Source organism: Simochromis diagramma, unplaced genomic scaffold, assembly GCF_900408965.1.
Source record: "Simochromis diagramma unplaced genomic scaffold, fSimDia1.1 OVJJ01000603.1, whole genome shotgun sequence".
Taxonomy (NCBI): domain Eukaryota; kingdom Metazoa; phylum Chordata; class Actinopteri; order Cichliformes; family Cichlidae; genus Simochromis; species Simochromis diagramma.
The window spans coordinates 12,641,263-12,665,344 of record NW_024387414.1 but is presented as its reverse complement, the minus strand read 5'-3'; the positions used below and the strand labels follow the sequence as shown (position 1 = coordinate 12,665,344).

The 24,082-nt window shown below is 39.1% G+C and overlaps 1 protein-coding gene across 4 annotated transcripts in view; it reads left to right on the top strand.

Annotated features, from left to right (window-relative positions):
• Nucleotides 1-8,249: 8,249 nt before the first annotated feature.
• LOC120720995 (MAM domain-containing glycosylphosphatidylinositol anchor protein 1) overlaps nucleotides 8,250-24,082 on the top strand; it is a 204,205-nt gene continuing 188,372 nt past the window's right edge. For 2 of the 4 annotated variants that reach the window (XM_040010956.1, XM_040010955.1), the window contains exons 1-2: nucleotides 8,250-8,471; nucleotides 8,980-9,044. In XM_040010956.1, coding sequence (XP_039866890.1) covers nucleotides 9,026-9,044 — 19 coding nt within the window. In that variant the 5' untranslated portion in view covers nucleotides 8,250-8,471; nucleotides 8,980-9,025. Of the gene's footprint in view, nucleotides 8,472-8,979; nucleotides 9,045-22,536; nucleotides 23,285-24,082 lie in introns of those variants that run through there. The other 2 variants (XM_040010958.1, XM_040010957.1) reach the window with 2 other exon arrangements.

Below are 24,082 nucleotides of genomic sequence, written 5' to 3'. Positions count from 1 at the left end.
GATGATAGCATGGAGCTATGTTGGCAAATTCTTTTCCACAGTTTTTTTTTTCTTGTAGCACAATTTATAATGCTTATCTAGCAGAACAACACTACATGTTGAACTAAGCATTTTATGCCCATATTTTCTACAGATTTCCATGAACCTGTTATGAGATTGGGATAGTCTATTCATTTTTAATGCCCACTGAAACACTGTTGAGCAATTTCTACTAAATCTTTAGAGAAAGCAGGTTTAAGGTTACCTTGGAAACTAAATGACTACTCAAAAAGGAAAACAAGATTTCTACCTGCTGCTGCGACCTGCATGTCTCTCAGATGCAACTCTGTTCTCTCTCCCTTCTTTTTCTTTTGTAGGTCACACACACACACACACCTACACAAACACACAGTGAGAAGTGTATATACGTCATGTAAGTATAGAGTCAGCAGGGAGTGAGTGAATAGCTGTTTTGAAAATGAAGAACACCTGACAACCTTCTCTGCAGCCTCTTACACAGTGCAGTGAGCGGCTAGTCAATGCTTCGTCTGTCTTAAATAGGTCTTTCAGAGAGGAGTGAGGACAAAGACAAAGGGCAGTTGTTCTTACATTTTTAGTCTGAATGGAAAGTCCTAATGAAAAATAAAATAATTACAGAGTTGTCATTTCTTTTCTTTTTTTCTTTTTTTACCTTTGTTTTTATTGTTTATTTTATTTTATTTTGACTTGCTACACATGGGACAGATGTGACTCGGGGAAAGAAAAGGGAGAAAGAAAGAGGTAGGGGAGGAAAAACAGCGGGGAAGAGGAACGGTGATAAAGGGCAAAAAACAAACACCAAGCAAAAAAAGAGAGCAATATAATAAACAACATCATCACGATGATCTATGGGAATATTACAGTAAATACTAAATATTGAATATTATTGTGCAGCACGTAGGATCGACAGCGCACAGTGTGCTTTGAGGTAGGAGCCAAATAAGGTGTAGTTTGTGTCTGTGAGCACCTGTGTGTACACCTGTGAGCATGAGCTCGCTTGTATTTAAAAGGTTCCTTCATGTAATGATCTGCTAGAGGGTGTGGGGGGGGCCATAGCCCCGTCCTCCAGGGCATGAAGCAGGTATGGAGGAGATCCAAGCTCCAGACATCCAGAGGCCCTCAAAACACAAGAGACCAAGGAAGACCAATGGAGGGGCAACCATGCCACTCTCCCGAAAAGAGCTGAGGAGAGCCCCAGATGAGGGGGTCACTCAGCAGCCGCGGAGCAGAAGCCAGGGGGGGTTGCAGTGACGTGCCCGTGAGCTCTGCCGGCAGCCAGCTGTGCCACAGTGACCGAGCCCCAGGTCTAGAGGCCGAGGGCACCCCACCCCCCGAAGGGGCCCGAGCTTCAGGCCCCGACAAGCAGCCACCAGGAGTGAGCCGGTGCGTACCTGGACGCCCATCCCCGGACACCAAGAACCACCAATGCACCGATGTCTGAGGATGTCTGCCACTGGCAGGGGGAGTGGTGGGGGGAGATGTCATTTCTATGACATAACACCAGGGAGGAGACATAAAAACAATCATACAATATGTAAGGTGGGGTAAGGTATGGTTTGCTGCTATCCTGCCAAGCATTCTACCTGGTCTGCAGAGAGGTTCCACCTTTGTAGCTGGCTTCTTGGTTGTCCTCTCAAACTTTACTGCAGTTTCCCAATTCATCACACTTTTTAAAAAAAATTCCACAATCCCAGTAGGTTCATCCTTAGTTTTGATAGATTGTAAACCTTGTTGTCAAGATCTTGTTTTATAGTGTAAGCCTGTTTTTGGATTGTGTCTTCCCATACTCACAATGTTCATCTGCCAGCGTGATTCTACCATTCAATTTGATAACCTTTTTCCAACCTTAAATAAACTTCTGTTCAGCTTTTACCTGCTTCCATGCCTCAGGATATTTGGACTGAAACATGACATGAACACACATTTTTCCTTGCTTTACAGCGCTAACACTGTTTCCAGTTCATCTTCATTTTAAATCATCAAAATTTCCATCATATTCTGATCAATGAAGTTATATTTTTATTACTCTATTTTTACAATGTGTTGTTTTTCCTCAGTGATTTTTCTTATTAAATGAGTGTCTTTATTTTAAGAAGCTATTTTTACTTAGCTGGTAAATTCAGTAAATTGTACTGTAGGTAATAAGTGTAATACACACTCACTGGACACTTTATTAGGTACATCTGTACAACGGCATGTTACCACAATATCTAATCAGCCTAGAACATCACAACAACTTAATGCGTTTAGGCATGTGCATATGGTCAAGACTGAGCATCAGAATGTTAAGTATTTTCAGAAATTGTCGATCTACTGGAATTTTGCCACATAACCATCTCTAGGGTTTACAAAGAATGGTCCAAAAGTGAGAAAATATCTAGTGAGCAGCAGTTCTCTGAGTGAAAATCCCTTTTTAACCCACAGTTCAGAGGACAATGATCAGACTGCTTCACGCTGATGAGAAATCATCAGTAAACCTCATAACCACTTGTTGCAGACAAGGAATGCAGAAGAACATCTCTGAATGAACAACACACTGAACCTTGAGGAAGATAGCTGACAGCAGCAGAAGACCACACTGGATGCCACTCCTATAAGCTGACAACAGAAAAGTGAGGCTATAGTTTGTGTGGATTCAACTGTAGAAGAAGTAGAAGATTTAAAATGCATCACCTGGTCTAATGAGTTTTGATTCATGCTGCAACAGATGGAAGAATTAGAATTTGGTGTAAACGAAATGAAAACATGCAGCGATCATGCCTTTTATCAACGGCTCAAGCTGGTGGTGTTTGGGGGGTATTGACTGGCCAGTTGGTAATAGAAGCCTCTTAATACCATCTGAGCATCATTAAATGCCACAGCCAACCTGAGTATTGTTGCTGATAATGCCGATCCCTTTAGGACCACAGTTTACTCATCATCTGATGGCTGCTTTCAACAGCCAGCTCGAGATGATTTGTCACAAAATCATCTCAAACTGATAATGGCAGTGAGTTTACTGCACGTAAATGACCTTGACAGTCACCAGATCTTATTCTAGTGAAGCACTTCTGAGATACTTGCATCATGAGGTTTCAATCTGCAGCAATTGTGTCATGTTTCCAGCACTTTGCTGAACCTGTGGCATGTGTTACAAGTAACACTTTACTGTAATCAGATTACTTTTTTCAAGTGATGAGTAAAGTAAGGGATTACTATTGCAAAAAAGTAATTAAATTACTGTTACTTTCCCATAAGCTTGCTGTGTTTGTGCGTTGGAAGACAACAATTAAACTTCAAATCTGAGCAAGCACCTAATCATTAATTTAGTAACTAATTACTTTTTTCAAGTAACTTGACCAACACTAGTCTTAACCAAGAAGAGGACCCACACAAACATGCAATATAAAGGAATAATAAATCATGTCAAAGAGTGATGACAAAGGGTAATTTCACCCTTTCGGTAATATATATGGATGCTGTTGATACCATAAAATGTTAGTTGATTGTTAAACAAAAGGAATTTCTCCCTCTGCTCTCTTCTTTTCCTGTCACTCCAAACCAGTTGAAGCAGATGGCTGCCCCTCCTTGAGCCTGGTTCTGCTAGAGGTTTCGTCTCGTTAAAAGGGCCTTTTCCCCCCCCCCTGTTGCCAAGTACTCGCTCATAGGGAGTCAGTTGATGGTTATAATATAAAGCACCTTGAAGTGACTATTGTTGATTGGACTAGTGTAGTGGTGCCATATAAATAAAACTAAATTGAATTAAATTGAATAAAAAAATAAACCATTTGTCCTCAACATTTTGCTTTTTTTTTTTTTTTACATTTATTTAAACCCAGAAACTTCTTTCAAAGTTAGTTCTAAAAAGAAACCTGCTTCCAGTCTTCGTGGATGACATGTTCCCACCAAGAAGCCGAATTGTTTATAGTTCAAGTCAAATAAATGCAGGCGATATTTGAGAGTAGCACTGCATGTGGTATGTAATTCACGCAGCAGCAGAGAATAGTTGCTGGCAGAATGTGTGCATGGGCTTAACGGTGTCTGGATCATTTACAGGTCACAGAAATAAAGAGAGAGACTATTAAAGTAGACAACTTATTCAAAGCTGCAACAGCTCCCAGTAGATTCATCTCTCCTTCTCTCCAGTCCTAATTGGAGAAAGAGATGTCACACTGTGATTGCTATTGGAAATTGAGACTCTCAGTCGATTCTCATCACTCTCCCGTTGCTGATCAACGCCTGAATGCGAACGTCTCATCTGACACGTGCTTATTTATTGTAGTGCTCAATTAACACATGCTAGGTACAATCTCCTGGGTGGTTTTACATGCCTTGTATTCCTATTGTCCTTACATCCCTCTCTATCTGTGTAACATCTGTCTATTTTGTTTGGTTTAAATATATACCTGTATTTCACAATTTGGTCAACATCATTTTTATCCAAAGTATTTCAGTCTTCTAAAGCTAGCTTTTAAAAAGTAAATTAAAACTGGCATTCAAAAACTAGCATGTTGAACAGAGAATAAACAAATAACAGGATTATTTGTAACATGCAATATTCTAGACATTCAGACTTTTTTGTTTTGTTAGAGGTCCTGGAAGGTCAGGAAAAGGCAAGAAAATGCAATATATTTTGATTGTTGACTTGTTTTCATATATACACTCAAAAATGTAATAACATTAATTATTTTAGTATGGCATTTTTTGGTATAGCTAGGCTTTTCCAATAAGTAATGTATCATTTGGGGACCCAACACTGCTTGTTGCTTTAGGATTATTCAGTTATATATCATCTGTAGCAGCTGAATGCCTCTATTGTGTTAAAAAAAAAAGGGTCCAGGGGGAAAAAAAATCTGGTACTACAGCAATCTAGTTTTTGTCTCATTCCCACCTGATAAGACTACCAGAATAATTCATGAGTCAGACTCCCAGGGCAAGATTAAAAAACTAATTTGGAGCTCCAGTCTGCAGAAGTATGACCACCCCTGGGATAGGCTATATTATCCTCTGGACATTGTGAAATGAAAGTCAGTGTTGCTAACCTGCTTCACAACTATGTGCATAGTTAACACTGATCAACCAGTACCACAGATGATGCCTCGTGGGATATTTAGCAGGAAATAATTTGAACAAAGCAGAAGCTGAAAAGCAACGGTAGGCTTGGGATCTAATCTGTTCCAAATAAAAATGGAAAACTGCTCTCCTCACTTGACCTCAGTTTCAGTGTCATTGCAGACAGGCCCAATATTTGAATTCCTATTTTCCCAAATAAAGGAGCCATTTCAAGAAAAACATTCATGCCTAACAGACACTCTGGGCAAATAGCCAGCTGTAGCACAGACTATCTGGAAGATAACCCTTCTTTCTGTGAGGTAATTGACTGTGTGGATGACTATTGCAAGGATGCCATTGACTTGACTACCATCAATAGAGGCATTTTGCCGAAAGTATGTCTCTACTAGTAATCACACACACACGCATGCATGCACGCACAGAGGATGATGGCGACTGCACATCTAAGAGATGGGAATGTAGAAACCTAGACAGAGTCTTTGCGGCAAACGATTATTTATTAATGCCTGAGTATGATTCACACTCATTTGACATTGATGCAGTAATGGTGCTTTGGGGGCATGATGGCTTTTCAGTCCATCACTGAGCTGATACAGAGAGTAGTTTATCTGTGAGGTCAAAAGACGTGGACCGACATGTCTCACTGATGATGATTTTTTGTGTAAATTTTGCTTTGTGGACACTCTGCCCTTTAGCTGGCTTATCTCTGGATCTGCTAGCTGGTCGCTCAGGCTTTGAGGGAGTTTGTGTGTGTATGTGTGAATGGCGGTGTTGAACTGGGTTAGATGGATTGAGGAATGCATAGCTAATCAGAATAATCAGTCTCTTTTCTCTCGCTTTCTCATGCTCCACTCGTTACTATTCAGGATGCAAAGAGCTGACCCTCAGTGTGCCACAGAACAAGGATTATCCCCTTAGGAGCCGCCCTCTCCAATTTACTGCCTTTCCTCCTTCTCTTCTGCTGTGCTAACAGGCCTATACAGGGATAGGAAGTGTTAGAATAGGCCCATAATTGAAAGAGAGTGAAGAGTTTTGACTGCTTGTTTGTTGTCAAGGAACAAGGGCAGAGAGGGCATCAAAGACGAGGTAGGGGTGGAAAGCACGGGCAGGAGAGAAGTAACCATTTTGTTTGTCCGGACTTCTCTGCTGTCAGCGTCAGCACAAAAGGAAAAGAAAAACAGTTTGAGAAGCTGAAGCTGATGTGTTTTTTTTTCTTTTTTACAATATCTCATCTCAGCTAAATGGGTATGATTCATATCAAAGCAACAATCCTCCAACCGAATAGAGGTTGAAGGTTGGGTGTTTGTTTCTGCTTTCTGAAGTGGCCCTCAGAAGCATTCCTGAAATAACACACAGGAGTCTAAAAGTTGAAAACGCTGACAGAAAGTCTACATTATGACATGGTGGTGGCACAAATGCGACTTTTATTCATTCGAACAATGGAGAGGCAGCATAGACACACTGGAGCAAAGTCCTCACAAGAAAAAAAAAACAGCTCTTCACCGGCTGTGATGACACCATGTGTAGGGTGAAATCAATCGTAGCTGAGGTCACCACAAAGAAAAAGAAGCAGGGATAAAGGTCAATGATAAAAAGCATTAAGGAGAAGAATAAGTAATGGCTGCAGTGCAACTATTTCAATTGTTTTTAACATTCAGTTTCACTTCACTAATGACTTCTCTCTTCCACATGGTAGGTAGGTTTTAAACTCACCAAGGTAACCTCAGGTCTCTCCTGCATGAACACATAAAATGGGTTGTGTTGACAACATTGGTCCAGTGACAAGAAGTATTCTGGCAACAGAGATTCGCTGATTATATAAAGTAATATGTATTCTATATCTGCTGGTGAGAGTGTGTGTGAGAAGTACTGTACCAAAATACCTTTTAATACTGTAGTATTAAAAAGATATGAATGTGTCATGTAAAGCAATAAAGTTATGTCTAATAATGTATATTTATTATTGATGCTCATCAGAAAAACACAAAGACGTTAGAAGTCACTGAAAAACTTAGACCCTCCAGCTGCACAGAGGTTCCAGGAATCTTCCAGGAATGTTTTCCAGAGAACTAAATGCTCAGAATTCATTTTTATTCAGTTCAATTCAATTGTATTTACATAGTGCCAAATTACATTAAATCACAAGGTAAAACCCTGTAATAATACAGAGAAAACCCCAACAATCATATAACCCTCTATGAGCAAGTGCTTTTGCAACAGTGTGAAAGAAAAACACAGTTTTAACAGGAAGAATCCTCTGGCAGAACCAGACTCAGGGAGCATGGACAGAGTGGGGATGAACTACCATCACTAGCAGTTACCCATCACTGAAGGAGTTTATCAGCCTCTCAGTGGCAGGGCCCCTTGAGTGGATGAGATTCACCTTGAGTTTCTCAAAGTTCTGGATGTTGTAGCGTTGTAGAAGCTAACAGACCTCTGTAAAATTGCATGGAAGTTGGGGACAGTACCTCTGGATTCGCATGTCCAACAAGGGAACTTGGGAGGATATTTCAACTTCAGGAGTTTAGTGCTCCTTATTCTACCTGGGAAGTTCTAAGCCACTGAAGAGGAGACTGTTAGTCGAAGCTTTAATTCTGGAGGAACAATCCGGTTGTTGTCCTGGTCGTGGAATACTGGACCAGCTAAAACTTACAGAGGTGTATGGTAGTTACTGAAAAATTATGCTTATATTTTAAGTGTCTTATGAAATTTTATTTTTAATATTTTTATAAATTCTTCAAAATAAAACTGTTTTTAGCTTGGATAGCTATGTGCTGCCAAGTGGGTCGCATAATATAACCAACTGTATTGTGCAGTATGCCCAGTTGGTCCTGCGCTGGGCCCAGCTGAATAAGCTGTCTTGTTTTGCTCAAGCATTTGAATTGTTTGGCCGTGGCCTACTGTGATGGACCGAGTTGAAAAGCAGGAGGAGTCCCAGGAATTATTAGAAAAATATGGTTTTCATTTATTTAAACCCCAAAAATTAGATTTACAAAAGTAATAAATGTTGAGCTCATGAAAGAGGTCAAAGAAACAAGACTGAACAAACTGACTGACTTAACATACACAACTGACCTAAACATGAAATGACATACAATACATATAATGGCTGATCAGACCATTGTGACACATGAAGGGGTAACAACAATCATAAATCACAACACAATGCAGTACAATCTAGTTTTTTAATAAAGTAAACACTAAAGAAGAAAATCAAAACCATTAAACCCTAAACTCAAATATTTAATTAGATACAAATATTTTGTTTTTAAATGAAAGAAAACACACATTCTCCCCTTCAACAGGAAGTGGTGGTGTGGTCCAATTATCCCTCTTTGCATTTAATGGTTTCAAACCCTGGCTACCATCTTTTGTCCAGCAACTCCCAGGGATGATGGCAGGTAAGAAATAAAAGACAAAGGTTAGTCAAAAATCAAAGTAATGAAGTGGTATGAATACATAAGTAAACTAAATGTGCGCACTTACAAATGGAACAAATGTATCCAAACCAATCAATAAAGTGATTGGAAACCAAAGTGTGTTACTGTGTTCAAATGAAGAAATGAAAATATAAGAGTTACTGACTTTAGAGTGTGGCCACGGGTTTGGCCATCACACCTACCGATGCAATGCATGCCAGAAGACTCTAAATCTTACGTTTCGATTATGACAGGAGGCATTTATAAAGTGCTTAAATCGTAGTTTTTTAAGTGAAATTTCAGCCCAATGGTAAACTCTTCTACTCTTCTTAAAGTTACAGTGTGGAAAATATTCACCACTAGATGTCAGTAGATTGCAGTTTGCAGGAAACTGAGTTCTAAGTTCAGGTTACAATGCTAAATTGAGTTACATCGTGAAGGCAATGTAAGCTAACTATCAACTGTTATTTTTTGCTGTTTGTGTACAAAGGCAGATTCTGTAAACCGGCAGTCTGTGGAGTGGACAGGAGAAGAGGATGTGGCAGGCTGTCTTTGGTAAGAAGCTCATTTGTCTGATCTGAACTAGTGTCTGATAAGATAGTCAAGGTTGTTGACATCACTCTGGTTCCTGCCCTAGACCGCAAACCACAGGAAAACACCACATATCTATCTGCTGTCTGTTGTCACTGCTCAAATATTCCTAGCACAATTTTCTTTCCTCCTTTTTTTTACATTTTTGTTTGATAAGTTTATGTATTTGTTTATTTACAAATCTTAATAGTGTTCACAAAAAGAACAACATTAAAGTGCTGTTTCTGGTTGGTGCTTAGATCTGTAATTATTAGTAAAATGATTGTTCAGTGTTTCAATAAACACTGAACAAATGCTCTGATCAAATTCTGATTATAGTCGAAGAAGTACCTATCCTAAATCCTATACTTATATAAAAGTAGTAATACTGCAGTATATTCTGTAAAAACAAATTTTTACTGTAGTAAAAGTACAAATGTTTTCCATTATATACTTCAAACACATCTTTAATCATTAAATTGTACACCACAGCTGGAGCTAATTCACTGTAGCTAAATCACACCATAACTTATGAGTTGATTTATATTTTATATGAAGCTAATGCTGCTAAATAGGATTAGAGTAAAATTGAGTTCATTGTGAAATACTTGCCTTTGCATAGTTAACTTTTTAATGAATAAGCCAAAAAGCACTATAAAAGAGTGACCTGTTCAGTCAGGTTTTCTTATTACTCGTGGTTGTTGTCAGTATTCATACTGCCACACTGGAAGTTGCTTTACTTGAAAATGCAACAAGGTTATGATACCAACCTGCAGTTACCATCTACTGGATTGTTTTCCGATGAAGGAAAGTCTCTGTGTAGCAGTAGTCAATATCACGGATTGTAAAACACACAGAGTAAGGGATGTGCAAAAATAAAGGATGCTCACAGTAATCATTATTTAGGCCAATGAGTTAGTAAAATGTAAGATAAAAACTGAAAAATACTCTTGAGTATGGTACATGCTTCGGTGTATTAATGCACTAAGGATGCATTCATCTTGAAAAGTGCTGACAAATCCATGCTTACAGCCACTGAAATCATTTGACCTTCACTACAATAAATTGTGTAATTCATGACTGAATAAAAGATATAGTAATATGATTATTTTGGAGCGCATACAAGATTTATATACATATAGCATGAAATAAACAGTCATGCATTGCAATTTGTCATTTTTAATTAGTTGTCAAACTTTATATGAAGGCAGCTTCACCTAAAATTAATCTGGCAAAATCCACGTGTGTAGTGTTCAGTTGATACAAGCAACTTTCCTTTGGGACCTTCGCCTGATAACTTTCATCTCTTTATTTAGTTTTTGTCTGCATCTAATTGTTAATCCAGATGAACTTAAATTAACAGTGCATGTTAGCAGCACAAGAGAAGGAGAAGAGCAAAATAGTAAGTTTAGTAAGTTTAGTGGGGTTAAAGCAGTTCTCAAACTTTTTCAGTTATGCCTCACTTCACATTTTCTTCCAATCACAAACAATAAAAAAAGTGTCAAAGTTTTGGGTTTTTTTAAACCAAAAAAGATCAACATGATAGCATCAGCAAACTCCTGGCTTTCTATAAATAAATCATACTCATTCAACTCAGTATCACTTTTTATTTTTCCCCTGAGGTTCCACACCCCACCTACAGTTGCTCAATGCCCAACCAACAGATGCTACCACACAGTTTCAGAACTGCTGTCTGTTTTTTATTGTAAAAAATATGTTAAAAATTAAAGTTGTTGGTGGTGACTGTTTGTCAGGTGAGGATAATAAGCCTTCGACTAAATTCATATCTCTGGCAGGTCTTGTGAATAAATTCGTATAAGTCAAAATGTTCCAGTTTTGATTCTACAATAACAGCAATAACGGTGATTCAACCATGATAATTTCAAAAGTAGATGTTACATACTATTACAAATATCCACAGTAGGTATAATATTAAGAACGTGATAGCAATTTGTCATACCAATCTCACACACAGTTGGAATCTTATGTAAGTTGCAAGTACCTAACACTTTTGCTCATGCTGAACCCCTCTGCTCAGCTATTTTTAAGCTTGAGGTAAGAGGTAAAAGAGGAACACACACCCACACACATACATACATACATACAAATATACATGTCATTACTGTATGTCCTGGTGGTGTGGATCAGTGAAACCATGTCTCATTCACTCTTGGCATACAGCTTGATGTCATCCATGTAGAGGAGGTGGCTGACAACTGCTCCATTCCGTAGTCGGTATCCGTAGCCAATCTCGTTAATGATAAGGGTGTTCAGGCCTATGCAGAACAGCAGTGGGGACAAAGCATCTCCTTGGTAGATCCCGCACATGATGGTGACGTGTTGGCCTCTAGTGTTGTTTGTCACGTCCCTCTTGAGTTTCTGATGAAAGCTCTCAGGGTCCTGCTGATCTTCTATAGTTCTAGGCATTCCAGGATCCAGGTGGGGCATCGAGTCATAGGCCTTCTTGTAGTCTATCCAGTAGGGGTGGGGGAAAAAATCGATACTGTGTAGTATCGTGATATTTTGTTTGCTAATAATGTATCGATACAAGGACAGCAGAAATCGATATTTTGTTACAAAAAAAGTTTTTGTGGACTGGAACATGCTCTGACTTCAGAGCATGTTGATCCTTTTTCTGAGCGAGAATCCTGACATTCCTTCACTGTCCAAATGTGTTTAACTTGTTTTTTGGCAGCAATAAACACGACAGTTTACTTATTTTAATTTAAGACATGTTTTATTTTAATTAAGTTTAAAACTTTTTTATTTAATGTAAAATTATATTTTGTTTTAATTTACTTTCAAATTCTTCAGTTGCTGAAGGAGCTGCATAGTTTTCATATTGCATAGTTCAGAATAGCTATAATTGTACCAGATGGTTGCATTCAGTTAAGTTGGACTAGACTGTAATACAAACCGTTCAGTTTGTCAACAATAAAACTGACTGAAATGAGAGAAAGACTGAGTGTGAGACTTTGATATTAGATAAAATGAATATTGATAAAGTTTACCTTTATGTACAGAATCTGAATATCGCAAAATATTTTTAAAAATTGCAATAATATCGTATCGTGCGTTAAGTATTGTGATAATATCGTATCGTGGGATGTATGGTGATTCCCACCTCTACTATCCAGGCAGTGCAGAGGTTGGTCAGCCTAGTCTTGCGGTCTAGGTCGACTGCTCGGTCTATTAGTAGTAGTAGTAGTAGTAGTAGTGTAGTAGCCCATTCTTTTCTTAGCTCCACTCATGTATTGAGCCTTGTGTGTGTTCATCTTAGCTGCTATGATGCCTGACAGGAGCTTCCATGTGGTACTGAGGCAGGTTATTGGCTTGTAGTTGGATGGGACCGGTCCCTCCTATGGTTAGCCATTCCGGGTGTCTCTCATCGACTAGCAGCTGGTTCATCTGTGCTGCCAGACGTTTGTGGAGTGCAGTCAGCTTCTTTAGCCAGTAGGCGTCTAATTCTGGAGACTTTTCCTTGGATGTCCTATGTAATTAAAGGGGACAAGGGACTTCTTCCAGGAGAATAACATCAATCTTTTGGACCATCCTGCATGTTCCCCTGATCTAAATCCAATTGAGAACCTTTTACTGATGGATGGCAAGGGAAATTTACAAAAATGGACAACTATCCGCCCTTCGTGCGGCTGTCTTCACCACTTGGAGAAATGTTCCTACTCTCATCATGAAAACTCCTGCATCAAGCATGCCGCAACAATTTTTTTGAAGTGATCAACAATAACGGTGGAGCTACTCATTACTGAGTTCATGTTCAGAACTTTGATTTCTGTTTTGGGGGGTTTTACAGGGGTTTTTTGGAGGTGTGGTCCTAAACTTTTGATCAGGTGTAAAACAGTATGTTTCAATTTAAGTGTTGTTTTCAATAAATTGCATGCTCGAATGTTTTTTGTCTCACTCCTATTTCTTCTTGTTGCATGTTGAAGCTCTACTTCAGCCATGCAAAATATAATTTTTTGCCATATATATATCGCTCCCCTGCGACCCTGAATTATATAAGCAGAAGAGAATAAATAAATGAATAGATGTTGATTCTTGACCCAGATGGCATTTGAAAAAGAATTGAAATTTAATGACGGGTTTAACTTACCTCTGTCCCAGCAAAACACAAAACAAAACAACATTTCAGACAATTAGAACTGCCAATTGACTCGATTTATGGCCAGACTTAAAAAAAAAAAAAAAGTTCTTCAGTAGCAAATACAGACTTGGAAAATAATAAAATATTTGATTCTCCAGTTGTTAGTTTGAAGCAATTTGATCAGGCAAATTACCTTCTTATAATAAAACCTCAAATTTGGAAAGAGTCAAGGAGAGAGTAAAGAGAGAGAGGGAGAAAGAAGACATTAGAGCTGGTCTTATACCACAGTTGCAGTAATGATAATGTTTGCCGGTGGCCAAACACACAGAGAGCGCTGTGTGTTAGCAGCAAAGAGAGGATAATAGCACAGAGAATTATTAGACAGATCCAAGCAGTCTGCGTTTGAGTCAATTCTTTAGTCTTATTACACACTACAGGGGGTGGAGGATGAGGGGAAAGGGAGATTTAAACAAGTAATAATGCATTACACGCATTAAAGGGTGACAGTAATTACTTATACCACTCAAAGTGAGGCATTAAGACAGCAAAACACAAGCTGTGCACTCACTTTCATCCTTTCTCCTGATTATTTTTTTCCTTTTCCGCCTCTCTCCTTTCCTCCCTCTCCACTCTCATCTTCTCTAATGCTTTCTTTTACCCCTCCTCTCCTGCCATCCTCCTTTTCCTCTCCTCACTCTCTCCTCATCGTGTTTCACTGTGTCTTTTCTCTCTTCTTTATCAGGGCATTGGTGGCTGCCTGGGTAATGAGGATCAGTGTTGTTTTAAACATGAAATGGTGAGGGAGCCCGGTGGGGCAGAATCAATAAGAGCCATTACCTCTCCTCTCTAATGATGCAGCCACCCCCTCCTCTCTACGCTGTGCACACCACCCCTTGTCTCAGCCCATTTCTACTAGCTATCCAATATCGGATGGGAGGAGGTTATGAATTATCGAATCCCAAGGGCAATGTGCCTCGCCGCCAATTACCCAGTGAAAAATGACCCTTTCTTGGACGTATGTGCGTGTGTGTTTTGCACACAGATGTGTGGGTATTGGATGGGTGGAGAGTTTGACATGGACCGGCTGGTATCGCACAGTTGTGGACAGATATACCCACACTCCATGTCTCTGTCCCTATACACGCACACACATTTGTAAATTGTGACTAATGACAACATTTTTTTTTTCCTTGTTTTTTTTTTTTTTTTTTGGTGGCTATGTTAGTGAAACATGCAAGCCATCAGCTTTAGGGGACTACAGAATTTCTGTTGTTTCCACACATGAATGAAAGCCTCTTTTGCTTGGGATAATCTGCATAGAGCAGAACAGCTTTAAAAGACAATATACCAAAGCAAGAAAGCATACGTCTGCCACTGGTCCACTTTTCTATGGTGCTGTTGCCATTTTTTTTTCTTTATTTCGCTACTTGGAAATAGATTTTCTTAAACATTGTTGAGGAGAGATAGCCTATCTAACAAATGGCTCTCAAGGCAAGATGAAAGGATATGAACTGTTTTTCTTTTCTTTGTTCTTATGCATTCAATTTATGAGGACAATAAGCCCATTATATAAAGTTACATCCACCTCTAAATTAAATAAATGGAGAATAACACTTATACATAATGAGCCACTTTACAGCTAGCTGGCTTCAACCTGCTCTCAGTGGCTAAAAGAGCAATACGATAGGTAAAAGATGACGAATGGTTAAGAATGGCTTGATGCCTTTGCGACGTTTTTCCTAAATGTGTTGGAATTGAATAGATACAACTTAATGAAAATTAAAAACACACATATATAAATCTGTGGAGAAACACAGTGAATTCAGGTGAATCAGCACAAGAGTGGTGCTTAATACAAGTGAGCAGTTACCAGCTATGTTACATTAATGAAACTGCTGAGCAGGTCCCGTTGTTTCTGTTGTATTAAGATCAAAAGTGAAAAATATCTAAGTGATTCTGAAAGAGGGCTTAATGTATCATTGAAGCATGGATGGTTCAGTCACAAATACTGAGCAGCTGGTGAGTGTTCCAATAGGATATTTGCAACTAAATCAATAGACATAAGTAGAAAAAGAAAAGAAAAAAAGTCTTTACAGTTAGAAATTGTGGTTCTCGCTGCACATTTGATGACCTTGATGCTTGTGCATTAGTGTGATATGAAACAGAAGAATGACTCTTCCACAGGTGAATTAAAAAAATCAGTGCTCCATATATAAAGATGAAGTCACATTTGTGACATCAGCACTGCTGGTCTACGAAGAACTGGGAGAAGGTGGCATGGAGGCATGTTTTGGATCCACTTGTCACCTTAAAGGAGAGGGTCACTGCAAATCAATACAGATTTATTCCGAGTGATCAGCTTTATTCAGGGATGAAAAATTTCCAGCCTGATGGGAGTGCTTTCTCTAGGATAAAATGCTCCCATTAACAGGACACAAAGGGTCACTAAATGCCTTGATGAGTATGAAAATGAGGTGACTCACATGCTACGACCTTCCCAGTCACTGGATCACAATAATTTGCTATGAGTGATTTTGGATGCATGTGTTAAACAGTACCCTCCAGCACCACATCTCATACAAGAATGATGTTCCCAGTACTTGCTCCACTAGACTTGCAGAGACTAGTAGAATCAATGCCGAGAGTAACTGATGCTGTTCTACGCTAGTAACACATCGAGAGCAACACTCACGTTTTCTTCTTGAACAGACACTTTTACATATACAGAATATTTTTGCTGTTGCAGAACAATCAATAGAGAAAAAGAATGAAGTGAGCAAAAAGGTAGAACATAGAAACACGTCAATTATACTGTTTCAATTTTCAGGATTTGATGACACCCTACAGCAGGGGTCGGCAACCCGCGGCTCCGGAGCCGCATGCGGCTCTTTAGTCTTTATTTTGCGGCTCCGGGTGGTTTGGGAAATGAAATTAGAAGTATTTAGCTGAAGTGTATTTTATTTGTGTTTAGTTCTTTTTTTTAACTTGTAGTTCTAAATTGGAAGATTATTGTGATTTTGAAATATAAAAATAAAATTATATCTTATTATTTTTTTTCATTGCTCAAAATATGTGTCACACTCGCGGAAGCCGGTATACCCGCCGAAACGCCGCGCATTTATCGAGACTTTCAACCCCGGGTTGCTGGATCTTCGGATCCACATTATGTCAGCAGCTGTTCTCCACCGTGAACTATGTTAAAAACAAACACCACTCACGCCTCACAGACGACAGCTTACAGTCCTGCGTGAAGATGAAAGTGACTTCGTACAGCCCCGATTTGCAGACGCTGTGCGCAGAGGTTCGGGACCAGAAGTCCTATTGTAAACATATCTCGGCAGACCCGATGATGTTTGCATGAACATCTCTTTATCGACCGCTTTTCACACACGGTTGTTGTACGCATACAGCTTTTCAGCTCACAGACCGACAACACAACAGCAGAGAGAGCACAGACTTTAAGGCCGGCGAGGCGTGATTGCGGTGCCGCTCAGGTGTGTCCGCCTCCCCTGCAGCGGCGCTGCAGACCACGCCCCGCCACACACATTAACCAGGTAAAATATATATTTAGGCAGAATTTTGCAAATATCTATTTTTTTTTTAGCAGCATAGTGCTTTTTTCCCAATAATTTTTTAAAAGTCAGGTCAAGGCTCCAAAAGCCCAAAGGTGATATAAAGGGTGGCGGCTCACAACAGTTTTTGTTTGCTACATGGATCATTTTAGGTCAGCTGGGTGTCTTTCCTTTTGTTATATTTCTTTAGGAGTTCAAAATGTGTTAATTACATAAATAAAATGTAATTTTCTCTGTAGCACTTCATGGATTTCATAAGCAACACACCTTAGTTGCTCTGTGGATTCTTTTAAAAAGCAGTTAAAAACTTTTCTGTTCAAACAAGCCTTTTGTTGATCTACGTATTTTATATTCTTTACATTATTTCCATTTGATCTTTTAAATTGTGTATAATGTCTATTGATTGTATTGTTTATTTTAATCTTTGTGTACAGCGCTTTGTGACTGCCTGTCTGTGAAAAGCGCTTAATAAATAAACTTTATTTACTTACTTACCAAAGCATAAAGGTAAAAAAAAACAATATATAGAGTGTTATCTTCATTTTAGATTTCAAAAAGTATTTGCAGCTCCCAGTCTTTTCTTTTGCGTGGAAACCGGGTCCAAATGGCTCTTTGGGTGTTAAAGGTTGCTGACCCCTGCTCTACAGGATATGTTTAGTCAATTTTATCTTTTGACATTCAGCTTTTTACGAAAATGAAAATTAGTTATATAAAGAATATGAGCTTAAACTTTGATATGAGCATTTAAATAAAAATATTGCATGGTTCACCTTTTTCTATTGCTATAAAAAGGTTAATATAAGTTTATTTACTTAATTTCTTGACCTGGGAAAGCTTTCACATTATCTTTTTGCTTGTTGCCCATCTGTACTATGAACCACTGTTGAATATACGCTGCTACATCTGGCTGAATTCAAGCACAAAAAGTAGCTCTGTCCTCTTAAGAATTCATCCAGCTGCTTCTGTCTGCAGTCACATCATCAATAAACTGCAGTGACCCAGTGCCACTGGAAGCTACGCATGCCCATGCATCTACTGAGTTTTAAAGATGATGTAGTATGCTTCAGACCATGAGCCCTTCTAAGTTTTCTCCACACGTTTTTCTTCCTGTCATTCTGGTACAGCTTGACCTTAGTTTCACTGTTCTGAAGCTCTCTCTCCCCCCCCCCCCCCCCCCTTTTTTTTGCAAAGTCTTCTCCAGCCTTTCCATTTTTGGGACTGTGGAATGTTTTTCACCGTCACCAAAAGGTTTTCTCAATATATTTTATTTTGTTTATTTGGCTCCTCCCAACTTTCCCACTTTCTCACTAATAGATTTCTTTGTTGATGTGGCTTAAGGATGACCTTTTACTGGCTATTATGGCACTTAATGTACTTATTTATTTTACTCTTTTGGTGTACAGTGCTTTGTGACTGTTTGCCTGTGCTTAATAAATAAACTTTACTTATTTACCTGCTTGCATTAAATGCTCCTTTTACCGAATATCACAGATTTACAGTAACAGGTTTCCAATGCAAATACCACAGCTGAAATTACATCAAGACCTTTTAAATGTTGCTTTTTGAAAGAATAATGAAGAAATGGTCCATGTTTATCAATTGATAATAGTGAAAGAGTTCAAAAAATGGCTGTAATTCTTTAATTATTATATGAACATTGTGATTCAAGTTCTCCAATTGAAGTTAAGACTTAAAGCCCATATTAATATATTTAAACAAATATTTTTGGTGAAATTCAAAAACACAATTCTTTGCATTGAGCTAAACATATACTGTTAAAAAAATATACTTATAAATATTTATATATAATGTCTGAAGTCTGAATGTCTTTCCTCTCTATACGATGTGTTGCATTGTCAAGTTGAGATGCCTGTTATCACATCTCAGTTTAACAGAGTGATATTGCTTTTCTTTTCTCTATTGTGTCTGGCACATGCACGCACACACACACATGCACACACAGACTCACACACACACACACACACTGAACACACAATTAAATTATCTGGTCTCAAGTGTATCTTTTCTGTCCATTTAGCTGTTTCTGTGTGGGGAAAGTGCTTGGCGCTGATATACAGTACTTTGAGCTCTGATTGAATTACACTGATGGGAACATCAATTACAGAGCATGATACCAGAAAAATTTTAACCAGGCACCTCAGATCACATTACAGTCTGTGGTGTTCGGATGTGGTACCAAAATAAAAGCTTTGGCAGACAGTAGGCTACATTTTAAGGCACCAACGGGGATTTTATTCATCTTGAGATGTTACCAGTTGTAGTTCTGTTCACAAAAAGAACAGTGTGTGAGCCTTTTACTTCTTTCAAAGGTCCACTGAGAGTTTTTGCAATGAATGTGTTTATTTATGTTTATTTATTTATTTTCCTTTTTTTTTTTTTTTAAGCAGAAGTACAGAATTGCTATGTCTCGTTTTAAATGACAAATTGTGACCTCAGTATTCTGCAAGGTCTGGATTTTGTGTGCTGTACCTACATATTTAAAGCATTACAGAAAGCAAGGTATTTTGTTATTGAAAAAGAAAGGCTTTGGTGCACTTAGAAAACCGTGGGAGCTGGGAAATTGCAGCTTGCAAACAGCTTCCATTTTTCCAGAATTTTTACTCAACTGCATTTCGGTGTGCACGTTGTTCATTTAGCTTTGAAGTATTTCATTATTACCCCCTCCCCACCCCCATTACTGAAAAACTAGACTGGAATTTAAAGGTTGTAATATATGCTTTTGCATGATTCTTGATTAACGCCATAGAGCTCAGGTTATCACTACCTTAGTTTTTTTTTTATTATATAATTTTTGATTGGAGAGTACAGCCATAATTTTGCCTTTGAATGCAAGTAACAAAACTGTAGGAATTGTATACCTGTTGTGAACGCGTGGTAGCATTTTGTTGTTGTCTGAGTTAATTTCTTTTTTGGTTCACTCACCACCTGCAATGATTTCATAACCCTTCCTTCTCGGACAAAAACAAATAAATGAAAAATGTGGTGGGACAAATGTGTGCATGTGCATATGTTTATTTTGAGAGGACCTAGTTGCAAAGGACAAAAAACAAGGTGTCATAAAATCATCCGTTTTTAAGTGAATACATGTTTTAGGCAAAATAAGGTTATCTTTATGTAAGAGTTATGAATGGGTAATACAAGTGGTAGCTGCGGCTGAGCATCAAGTTAATCAAGGTTAGTTAGCAGGTAGGTAAATAGTGTTTGTGCTCAACCTAATTCAGCAGAAAATGTCAATGTAAAGTCCTCTAAAATCATGGAAAACTTACACTGTGTGTGTGTGTGTGTGTGTGTGTGTGTGTGTGTGTGTGTGTGTGTGTGTGTGTGTGTGTGTGTGTGACTCCCACCCAAGGTTGTTCCTACAACATGTTGTCTTTTGAGATTCATTGCCTTAAGCAGCAATGATGCGCTCTCAGCAAGACATGCCAAGACTGTTGGCTCCAACCCAACATGAGGGACAAAAACGAAAGGAAGGAAGGAAAGAGACACATACTTGCGCCAGAACCCATGATTTTGTTTGCTCTGATTAAAAGTTTCATTTGAATTGAGAGTGCAAAGTAATTACTGAGTGTCTTGATTCTGTTTAGGAATGTCAGATGAAAACCCCCAAATGTTCACTGCTCACTGTTGCCCAGAAATGATTGAAGAGTACAAATGTTACTGCCATATTTGGCAGAAAACAATTTACGTTAAAAGTTTGTTTTTCTCACAACTTTGTTCCCAGTGATCAGTATTATAATTATGCTAGAAAAAAAAACCCTAATCGGTTTACTCAAACTATATTCCAAATATGTTTTTGTGCTGCCAAAATCAACTATATTTAAGACTTACAGTCTATAGAAAAACACTTGAAAGCCTGAAGAAGTTAAATAAAACAAACAAACAAAAACATTTTAGTGTTTCCTCCACTGTACAAATGCCATGTTTGTGAATTTTCAAATACATTTCACACTGTGATGTGGGAGTAATCAACATTGTCCATCTCAGAAGAAAAAGGAGACTTTGTGAATAAGCCATTCAAAGTTTATTAACAAAGATAACTGATGTTTTAAGGCCTTTTACTCTGAGCCTTAACTCATTAGACAAAAGGACATTTGACTGAAGGGCTGCTGGTTTTGCAACAATGTGGACTCCTAAGTTAAATGAAAAACAAGGACTTGACAAACAATGTACCTTTGAGAAAAGCATATCATCCACAGCTGTGTTTGTGGACTAGCTGGACAAAAACACAAACTACTAGCATAACATATTGTCGGTGTTTTACACCCTGTGTTATCACACTTACTGATAACTGCATGAAAATGATTCACTAGCAGATGCAACTAAATAGGGAATAATAAAGATGCTTAGAAAATTGAGTGAAAAAATCACGCAACAAATAGCTATGTTTATATTTCATGACAGAAATACAATAGGTGAATAAATTACGTTTTTAAAAACAATAAGATGCAATAAAGATAGACGAAATATTGGAATACAAACAGTCTCAGTATTTCTAGTTTGTGTGAGAGAGGTAAATGGTCTGTGAGAGAAAAATGTTGCACTGTATCCAAAGATAATTCCAAAAATGATTTACAACTGCTTTGTATTTAATGACATTCACCATAAACTTAACAACATAAGCAATATTCTCAAACTGCTAAATCTTTCCCATTAAGCAGACTAAAGAAGATATTAAGAAAACAGTTATACAACATAAAGCCTCAAGGTTAAAGTGTGAATTTATTTCTCTGTCACACGCAAAATTTTTAGAATAAACGAAGCTAGTCACATTATAAATGACTCAGAAAAATGGAAACTGGATGCCTTAATATATTTCTACCAGGAACTATATCGCGTTATACATTTAGAAGCTCACACGCAGTTCCCTCTAAACCTAATAACTGCGCTTTTCTTGTCTTCGTGTAAGGTGCAGTTTCTTGTTCCTTCCTTTTCTTTTCATCACCCACTCTTCCTGATTAATCACCAAAAGGTAAACCCACCCACCACCCACATTTTGTGTGAAACAGTTTGTTTTTTAAATGAGAAGAAATTGCAACGTTGCTGCTTTGTTGCATAAATACAGTTACAGAAATTAGATGGCTGTTGCTTTGCTTTCGTGACAAATTGCCGCCTCTACTCCGTGTGTTCGATATTTTAAGTGTCTATTTTATTCAATCCGGATGGAGACAGATGCGCTGCTTGGTGATAAGCCAACATTGTTCGTGGGAAGGCCAGAAATTGCCTTCAAGAGCCCTTAACACGTGTTGTTTTCGGACCCCACGCACACACACAGACACTGGCACAAGCACAACTGACGCTCATGCCACACGTGCACGTACGTTCAAACAGTGGCGATGAGCTGAAACGCCCTCCAGTGGCTTCACTGAGAACCCACAAGAACGAGAGAGAGAGAGAGAGAGAGAGAGAGGATAAATAGAGGGATGGGCACTGTAAATCTGTGTGTGAGAGAGACACCATGTGCGTGCTTATGCGAGTTGGGGGGGCGGGGATAACAATGGGTCTGTTTATGCTGTCATAAATAATTGGTCCATGCAGAGGGATGGCTGTTTTCGGGGTTCCTCCATTATGCTAAAAGAAAAAATAACTTTCTGGGCGCCCTTCAGCTGTAATTGGCATCGACGATTGCGTGTACCAGCAGTGGACGAACTCCAGGAAAGAGTCGACAAGAGAAAAACAGGAAAACACGCGCGTTCCCCTGCTGTTAAAAAACACCCTGTTGCTACCAAAGGGTTGAAAACCTATTCCAAAGCGAGTGAGGGAGTGGGAGAGGGGAGCAGTGGCGTTCTTTTGACAACCTGTTCAGTGTGGAAGCTGTGAGGCTTGAGAGCATCTATGTGTAAGCCTCTGTCCTCCCTCCCCTTCTTCTCTCCATCCCTCTCTCTCTCCCTTTCTCTCTCACACACAGACAGGGGCGGTCGTTCTCAGTCTGCGCACATATTCCACTTGGCCAGCATCACTTGGAGTCCACAGACACAGCGCTGATTGAACTAGCGGAGGGAAGCTCATTTTCAGAGCGCATGATTGCGTTAGAGGGGCTTCATAGACTTTCATCGGCCAGAAGCAAAGAGGGAGAGACAGTAAAGGCGTTTCAACCACGCCTTTCAGAGTAAATAATCCACAAAAAGGCAGTCCGAGTGTATAGGATTTCCCCCAAGTAGCCTTGCCTGAGTTTTTCAAAGGAACAGAGGTTTTATTTTCATTTTTGAGAAGAGGGACTCTGAGGAACCGAGCTGTGCGATGTTCTGTCGACTACTTCTCCGTGCGTAAAATAAAAGTTTAACACACCGAAGAGATTCTTTCAGAGATCTGGGAGCTCGAAAAAGTCCACATTTCCACTCTGGGAATTTTAGCTAAAGCTCTTACTGGACGCGCAGTGGTGGAGGATATAAAACTTTTCTGCTGTTTCTGTGGTGAAACACTAAGCGAGGTTGGTCTAACGGAGAGCGAAGGAATCCTCGTTACTGAGCCGTGAGAAGGGCGCGTAGTACTGTGTAGCGGACTGACCCAAAGGACGGCACCTCGGAGACAAGGTAGAGATGGCACACTGTCCCCAACGCTTAACTGGCAATACTTGAACAAAATATATGTCAGATTGGCATCATTTATCTATTCGCTTCACATTATGTCTGTCTCATTTTTAAAGAATGTTTTATAGACTGTTTGTGAGCGCTTAATTGACGCTGGAAGTATTTTCAAATGTACCCAACATTATCAAAGTTGATCATTAGTTACACGCCCTCAGATTTTGGGATTGCTAAATTATTTGCAATATAGGCAATGCGTGCCCGTCAAAGCATTAATGCCAGGGATTCACTTTCTTATATCGCAGAAAGAAACTTTGATTACAGCGCGCTTTATAATGCGAACGGTGAATGCAGCCCTCTCACAAACGTGCGTTCTAGACGTCGGAGGAAACCCCAGTGTTCGGGCAAAAGAGTCAGCTAAGAGGTTCCATTATTCCCTCACTCAGCTGGATTTCATTCCTTGTCTTCAGGTGTCCTACAGGTTTTGAACCACCAGTGTGCAACAAGAAAACAGCTTTCCATTAATACATACACATGCATGATAAAAATGAATCGGAATAAATCAGAATAAATTACGTAACACGTGCATATTTCTGCTACCACCGTCGACCTGACAGAGTAGGAACAACTGTACTGATCTGAAGGAATATGTGCGGGTCTCGGGGTCTAAAGTAGTCTCCGCGACCCCACTTGTTGTTGCAAATCCTCCATGAATACTGCAGTGTAAACCTTATTGTGCTCCCGACTACACCTGCCCGCCGCTGTGCCTCAGTGAGGGGCGGACAGAGGAAGTTTAGTCACGCC